This window comes from Eucyclogobius newberryi, unplaced genomic scaffold, assembly GCF_026437365.1.
Source record: "Eucyclogobius newberryi isolate DKJ021-1_F unplaced genomic scaffold, fEucNew1.0.hap1 SCAF_20, whole genome shotgun sequence".
Lineage (NCBI taxonomy): Eukaryota > Metazoa > Chordata > Actinopteri > Gobiiformes > Gobiidae > Eucyclogobius > Eucyclogobius newberryi.
This window is the reverse complement of record NW_027315835.1, coordinates 30532987-30542047: the sequence shown is the minus strand read 5'-3', so window position 1 is coordinate 30542047 and position 9061 is coordinate 30532987. Positions and strand designations below refer to the sequence as shown.

At 45.4% G+C, this 9061-nt stretch overlaps 1 protein-coding gene across 2 annotated transcripts in view; it reads left to right on the top strand.

The window, feature by feature from the left end:
* Positions 1 to 2443: 2443 nt before the first annotated feature.
* Positions 2444 to 9061, top strand: part of LOC140368738 (growth arrest-specific protein 7-like) — a 71084-nt gene continuing 64466 nt past the window's right edge. The window contains exons 1-2 of one of the 2 annotated variants that reach the window (XM_072455793.1): positions 2444 to 2654; positions 8737 to 8854. In XM_072455793.1, coding sequence (XP_072311894.1) covers positions 2475 to 2654; positions 8737 to 8854 — 298 coding nt within the window. In that variant the 5' untranslated portion in view covers positions 2444 to 2474. The remainder of the gene's footprint in view (positions 2655 to 8736; positions 8855 to 9061) is intronic. The other variant, XM_072455794.1, reaches the window with a different exon arrangement.

Genomic DNA, 9061 nt, shown 5'->3' with positions numbered 1-9061 from the left:
ATGCACATACAGCACACACACACACACACACAGCACACTACAGGACACACATAAAACACACAACACCACACGCACACACAGCACACACACACATAGCACACGCACACACAGCACACACACACAACAGCACACACGCACACACAGCACACAAAAACACAGCACACACACTACAGCACACAACAGGACACACACAAAACACACACAACAGCACACACACACAGCACACACAGCATACGCACACACAAACACAGCACACACACTACAGGACACACACAAAACACACAACACCACACACAGCACACACAAACACAGCACACACACTACAGCACTCTACAGGACACACACAAAACACACAACACCACACACACACACAGCACACAAAAACACAGCACACACACTACAGCACTCTACAGGACACACACAAAACACACAACACCACACACACACACAGCACACAAAAAAACAGCACACACATTACAGCACTCTACAGGACACACACACACACACAAAAGCACACAAACACAGCACACACAAACACAGCACACAAAAACACAGCACACACACTACAGCACTCTACAGGACACACACACACAGCACACACACTACAGCACACACACTACAGGACACACACAGCACACACACACAACAGCACACACAAAGCGCACACACACACACACGCACACACTACAGCGCACACACACACACACACACAAACACAGCACACACACACACAAACACACACACTACAGTGCGCACACACAGCACACACACACACACAGCGCGCGCACACACACACACACACACACACACAGCACACACACTACAGCGCGCACACACACACACACACACACACACACACACTACAGCGCACACACACACACAAACACACACACTACAGTGCGCACACACACACACACAGCGCGCGCACACACACACACACACACAGCACACACACTACAGCGCGCACACACACACACACACTACAGTGCACACACGCACACACACACACTACAGCGCACACACACACACACACACACTACAGTGCGCACACACACACACACACAGCACACACACTACAGCGCGCACACACACACTACAGCGCACACACGCACACACACACACACACACACACACTACAGCGCACACACGCACACACACACACACACACACACTACAGCGCACACACGCACACACACACACACACACACACACTACAGCGCACACACACACACACACACACACTACAGTGCGCACACACACACACACACACACAGCACACACACTACAGCGCGCACACACACACTACAGCGCACACACGCACACACACACACACACACACACACACACTACAGCGCACACACGCACACACACACACACACACACTACAGCGCACACACGCACACACACGCACACACACACACACTACAGCGCACACACACACACACACACTACAGTGCGCACACACACACACACACACACAGCACACACACTACAGCGCACACACACACACACACACTACAGTGCGCACACACACACACACACACACACAGCACACACACTACAGCGCGCACACACACACACACTACAGCGCACACACGCACACACACACACACACACACACTACAGCGCACACACGCACACACACACACACACACTACAGCGCACACACGCACACACGCACACACACACACACTACAGCGCACACACACACACACACACTACAGTGCGCACACACACACACACACACAGCACACACACTACAGCGCACACACACACACACACACTACAGTGCGCACACACACACACACACACACACAGCACACACACTACAGCGCGCACACACACACACACTACAGCGCACACACGCACACACACACACACACACACACACTACAGCGCACACACGCACACACACACACACACACTACAGCGCACACACGCACACACGCACACACACACACACACACACACACTACAGCGCACACACGCACACACACACACACACACTACAGCGCACACACGCACACACACACACACACACACACACACACTACAGCGCACACACGCACACACACACACACACACTACAGCGCACGCACACACACACACACACACTACAGCGCACACACGCACACACGCACACACACACACACACACACTACAGCGCACACACGCACACACACACACACACACACACACACTCACACACACACACACACACACACACACGCACACACACACACACACACACACACACACGCACACACACACACACACACACACACACTCAGGCGTGGACAGTTGGTCACACGCTCCTTCTTTGCCTCTGGAGCAGCTCTGGATCTGCGGCGTCACATCTGGACATAAGTCTTTGGAGGACTTCATGGACTTTGTCTTGTTGGAGTTTGGGTTGTAAGGGACATAAGTCTCTGGAGGACTTTGTCTTGTTGGAGTTTAGAGTTTACAGCTGTGTCATGTCCGGATTCTACTGTCACACTTTGTACGGCTTCAGCGGCGACGAGCACCCGCAGGGGCTGAGCTTCCACCCCGGGGACGTGATCCGAGTGCTGCAGGCGCTGCCCGGAGGCTGGTGGGAGGGAGAGAAGGACGGCGCCCGCGGCTGGTTCCCGTCCAGCTACGTGCAGGTTCTGGAGGTAAGAGAGACCGTGGGGCCACGAAGCCACGGGGCCACGGGGCCACGGGGCCGGGCACAGTCCGAGACGGTTACGGACCAGGTCCAGCTGCAACTGCAAGAACGCGATCGAAGCCATCTGAAAAGTCCTTTGTTTGCAAACAGCACAAAGTCTGAACTTTGTAGCTGAGACCGCATCGTGTTCAGAATATGTCTGATTTAAGTCTCAAAAGTGTGTCTATGTAATAAAACAATACTCTGAATATGTCAAAATTAAAATCTCACATTTTGCCATGACCGACATTTAACGCTATTAGCAATTTGCATTTTATTTTTCATAAGTTATCATTATTATTTTCTCTATTTTAAAAAAAATGAAAGTAAACATGTACCAGAGAAAAACACATGACGTCAGAGAGTGCTAATCAAAAGAAGAACACAAATCGATATCAACTAAGCAGGAAAAGAAACAAACTTAAAGAACATTTAAATGAAAATAAAAATCACATTTGTCTAATGTCTGCTGATATTTCAATCCAGTCAATGATCATTGATGAGGTTTGTGTCATTCTTTTTTTTTGTGATGGCCTTTTTTCTTGTCACCAAAGGTTAAGTTACAAAGATATCTCTTTATTGTGTCCATGGCAGGAGTTTTGAGGCCCAAGTAGTTCTAAAATTGAAAGGAAAGACAATGTCAAAAACAGTCTGCAATGCATTGTCAATTTCAGTCCAATATTTTTGAGTGACAGGACAGTCCAAGAACACGTGATAGTGGCTCCTGGCAGTTAGCGTTTCCTTGTGAATACATGTCATGAAAAAGCGTATTTTTCCAGCAGAATTACCTCCAGACGTGCGTTTGTGGTCCTCCAATAGGATGTAGAAACATTTTCCCAATCGTCATCTGTCAAAACAAAGTTACCTTCTCTTTCCCAATTGTTTTAAACTCTTACCTACTTGATCCAGCAAAACTGTTCATTACATGTCACTTTCATACTGTTCAATGGAACTGGTCATTGAATAATTGTATCTTTATGTCCACATGCCATTGTTTCTTAGCATGATATGCTAACTAGCGTTAGCCGCTACATGCTAATACATTGTTAGATACACGGTTTGCTCATGCTAACATGCTAATATTTGTTATTGGCCTTAGGCCAATGGTTCCAAATACAAAGCAAACAGGAGGGGGGACCAAGTAAAGCCCTGTGTCACCCTTCTTTCCAAAGTCAGTGGATCTATCAGGTGAACGTGGATTTTAATTCTTAATATTGGACCATCGTAAAGAGCCCGAATATTTTATTATAATTAAATAATTTATTTGAAATTTGTTCAGTACTTTAAATAAATACGGACAGTTAACAAAATTGTTCTCTTGTCCAAATAAATTATTACAGCTTTGTTCTGCTGTTTTTGTATATGATTAATTATTCGTACGGATTATGATATGTTCTCCTCCTTTGTCGTCTGTTAATAAATCTTGTCTGATCATTGTGGATTCAATGTAGGAGTATTTTTTTCCATTCTTTTGGACATACTTGAGGTGTATATATACGATAGTTCACATTTGGAATAGAAATTATCGTTATCCTCATTATCAGGCCTCGTGGTTTTTTAGCTGTCTTTTTTGGCATAGGCGATGTGTTCCTTCTATTATTGGGGGACCACAACTCCAGTCCTGGAAATGAGCTCCGGGATCAACTTCTTGAGGAAACTTTCAGTGTCGTCCCCCCCTCACCTTTTCCCATGCATCTGAGCTTTTTTCTACATAACCTGGTCTCGTATCACTACCTCAGCTCTCAGCTCCCGTAACTCATCCATAATGAATGCCCCGCCACGTAATCTGTCAAATAAAAGAGAAATAAAGCTAAGTCAAATGCATTTACTTTTCTTGTTTTTTGATATTTTAATTATGATGTTACTGTGTTCCACAACGCAAAGGGATTGTGGGCAAACGATATAGGTTATACAATGTTGATTATTGGTTAGAGTACTCTAACGCATTCATTTTACTAAGTAGCGCGGCCACGTTAGTTCTCCAGGGCAGTAACGAGGTAACGTAACAAGGTACTTTTAAAAGTAATTCTACCCAACACTGTTTGCACTATTGTTTTTTCTCTAACATGCTGCTTTACTCTAATTTATAGTAATTTTAGAGTGATTGTCCTACATTTTGAGAACCACAGCAGAATTCTTCTAAGAGCAAATGTTTTTGACCTTTAGTGATAAATCTTTTCCCCAACCACAAAGTCTATAAGTTCCCATGCTTTCCAGTTAAACAAGATGCTAGAAATGATGATATAACTTAGAGAATAACAAAATAAAACTATTCAAAGACAACATTATTTTTTGAAACCTTTGAACTATAAACCTAAAAATGTGGTAGATAAATCTCATATCATCTCACATATCATGCATTTTCCACTACTTTGTATTAACCTATAACATACATGATCATTATTTTACATTTTGTGAATGTACAACAATGTTGATCTAAAACGGCTCAGTAATAGAAATGGACTATAGACAAAAATGCAGACAATATTATACTTTAGTCATCACAATAACTCTTATTTTACTGACAGAGGAATGACTGTAGACCACTCCATTAAAAAGAACCAATTAGCAATGATTGGATTTCAATGGATGAATTGGCAGCCCTACCTCAGCTGAACCCTGCCCTCTCGCAGTGGTGGGGCTTGTCCATGCTTAGACACACTTCCGCATTCCTTTCACATTACTCTAACATTCTCAAGTGGGCTCTGTGCATGACTGTCTCAATCTCTCTCTCTCTCTCTCTCTCTCTCTCTCAGCCGACGGAGGCTGCTCGCTGCTAATGCTAACGCCATGCAAATTACGCTCATGGACGTATTAAAATAGCATGCACCGAGGATAAAATATTCAGATCTTGAGCCCAAGAGATTAAAGTTTGTCCCACCCAAACCATATGTCTAAAAAAGTTTCAACAAAAGTAATGAAATATGATGTCTTGATTTCAGAATTGGATTCTATAATGACGAGGGCATGTTTTACATAGGCAAGGTAACTTTATTTGTAAAGCACAATTCGTACACAGGGTAATTCAAACAGGAAAAACGGTCCCTGAGGTCCTCACAGTCCAAGATGCTTCATATGGCCCTAACATATCCGAGATGTACTTTGGTGTTGGGACTTGTACATAAGCAAAGCTGCTTTAAAGTCTCTTCTCTGAGCCACAGGGGGAAGTGCAGAGACCTGAGAACAGGACTAATGTGATGGTACTTCCTGGTTCTAGTCAGGACCTGAGCAGCAGCGTTCTGGATGTACTGCAGCTGTTTTACAGCTCGTTTGGAGAGACAGTGATCGGCCGTTACAGTCTAATCTACTGGAGCCAAACACATGTATAAGTCTCAGTCTTAGACACTATACTTTAAAATTTGGCAATTGTTTTTTAGATGGTTTAAAGCTGCTGATGTTATTGATTTGATGTGGCTGTTAAAATGCCAGTCTGAGTTCATTATTACCCCCAGATTTATAACTTGATTTGTAGGTTTTAGAGCGAGACTCTGGAGGTGACGCTAACACTTTCTCTTTGTTTCTGTGGGACAAAGACAATTATTTGAGTCTTATCTGAGTTCAGCTGGAGAAAGTTGTTTTGCCTCCACACACTGATCTGTTGGATGCAGTGACAGAGTGAATCCACTGGTCCATATTCACTTGCCGTCAGTGAAACACAGATCTGAGTGTCGTCTACATAATTGACAGGACACATTTTCGCTGCGTATCAACTGACCTAATGGCAGCATGTAGAGGTTGAACAGAAGGGTCCAAGGATTGACCCTTGGGGCTCCCCACAGGTCAGGGACATGTGGTCTGAGACACAGTTAACAATTTCAACAGTACTTCCTGTCTTCCAGATTTTAACCAATTTAGGGCAATGCTAGATATGTCCACCCAGTCCTCTAGTCTCTGGAAGAGGATCCGAATCAGAAAAGGTTTATTGCCATTGTCACTGAACACAGTTCGCATACATAGAAACTTGTTTTGGTGTTGAGGTGCATCATAAAACAATGGGAGGCTGTGACTTTCCTGAAGTCCACGATCATCTCCACTGTCTTCTGGGCGTTGACCTCCAGTTTATTACCGCTGCACCAGGACACCAACCGGTCCACCTCCCTCCTCTAGACAGACTCATCCCTGTGCGAGATGAGCCCATTGAGGATGGGTTTGGGTCGTCCACAAACTTGATCAGTTTCACAGAGTCGTGGCTGGAGGTGCAGCAGTTTGTGTACAGGGAGAAGAGCAGGGGGGAAAGTACACAGCCCTGTGGAGATACTGTGCTGATAGTCCCAGTGTCTGAGACCTTCTTCCCCAGCCGCACACACTGCCTCTGATCTGTCAGGAAGTCAGTGCTCCCCCTGCAGGCGGAGTCAGGCACGTTGAGCTGGGAGAGCTTGTCCTGGAGCAGAGCAGGAGGTGGTGTTGATGCAGAGCTGAAGTCCACAAACAGGATCCTGGTGTAGGTTCCCGGGGAGTCCAGATGCTGCAGGTGAAGTGGAGAGCCAGGTTGATGGCGTCGTCCACAGACCTGTTGGCTTTGTAGGCGAACTGTGGAGGGTCCTGCAGGGGGTCCAGCAGGGGGGAAGTGAAGGACTTGAGGTGGGGAAGGACCAGGTGCTCAAATGATCAGCGCCACAGATCTGTAATCAGTCAGTGTGTTCACATGCAAACGAAAAAAAACGTTTTTTATAACATTCGGTTTTGAGGTCTTGGACAAGATCTGTCCTGTTCCAAGTATACATGCAGACGAGAAAGTCGAATTCCTGACAAGAACGTGTCGTCCTCCTAACACTAGGTGGCGATATGCGTCGTTTCAGCGGACTTCTTGTCTTTCTCCCGTCCATGTATTTAATGTTTAACTCCTTCAGCAGGGTTAAGATAAGCACAGTCTCATCTTCTTTCCGAAAATTGCCGTTTCTTGGAGATTCTGCTGCTCTGGTGATTATTCTTTTGTGAGTGAATGCGGTTGTGTTCTTCATTGTAAGCGACCGGCTCCCTTGTATGGTTTTGTTCCGGGGTCATAGGTCAGCTTGGGTTGTGGAGCAAGCGCACAAGCCTTGTCTAGTTTCAGTGCGATTACACAACCGCATAATCTGGGTGTCTCAATCGGAGATTTTGAACTCCGATTTCTATCGGAGTAAGGTGTTTACATGCACACGAAGATGTCTGATTATAGCGGATTCAAGCCAACTATTTGTTTTTTTTCGTTTGCATGTGAACCCACTGATTGAGTCCAGTGATCCGGTGCTTCTCGGGGACAGGCCCGATGATGCACTATTTGAAGTAGGCTGGGAGAATGCCTGACTCCAGGGAGGTGTTAAAAATGTTTGAAGACAGAGGTCCTTTTTTCTTGCAGTGTCTCAGGGTGGCGGGAGAGACATTGGTCCAGCAGCTTTTTGAGGATTAGATTTTCGAAAGTTGGTCACTGCACAAAATGCATTGCAGGCTTAATAAACTGTCTGGTCCGCGAACGCACGCTCTGCCTCTTGCACGGTCGCGCTTGGTTGAATGTAAACAGCTGCCAGCATGAATGAGACAAACTCACATGGAGAGTAGAATGATTTGCAGTTAATGAAAATATATTCCAGATCAGGAGAGCTGTGTTTGGAGAACACAGTCACATCGGAGCACAAGGCGCTGTTAATGTAAAAGCAAACTCCTTCGCCTCGTGCTCCAAAGATATCAGGCATGGCCCGTGTACATTGTTCTGAACTCAAATGGCATAGTAATGTTCTTAAATCATTTTAAGTACAGGGATGTGGCCCCACCCACATGAGGTGGGCACTCGAGCCTCAAAGGCAATATTTCAAATACAGGATGACTTAAACATGAATCAATAAAATTCAATTTTGAAGAAACTAATGATGGGGTCAAAAGCATAACATTAAAGACTAGGACTAGAATAAACCTTAGGGTTCATTCTACTCCTTCTCAGACATATTTGACTCGTTGAAATATACACAATTCTTAATGTCTGAGACAAACAAATAAACTTTGTTACTATCTCATAAAACTCATAAAGGAGCATGTTTGCAGCAGCCGTCACCTACTTTCTTTGTGTCCCACAGAAGCCGGTGTCTCTGAGTCAGCTGTCCGGGGAGGAGCTGAGGGAGCCTCTACCCCCCTGCTGGAGGTGCTATTTGTCTCCACAGGGGCGCAAGTACTATGTCAACACTGCCAGCAATGGTGAGAGAGACTGGGGAATCTGTCCTCTGTCCAGCCCGTGTGGCACTGTCAGGGACGCTTAGCTTTGTGGGGCCCATATTTGCTTACAATTCTGTGATTCCTGATGCCAGAAACATGTAGTATTATGTACATTACATAAAGATTCATATTGTTTCAGAATCAGAAAAGGTTTATTGCCATCGTCAGTGAAAATTCACATAGGACCTC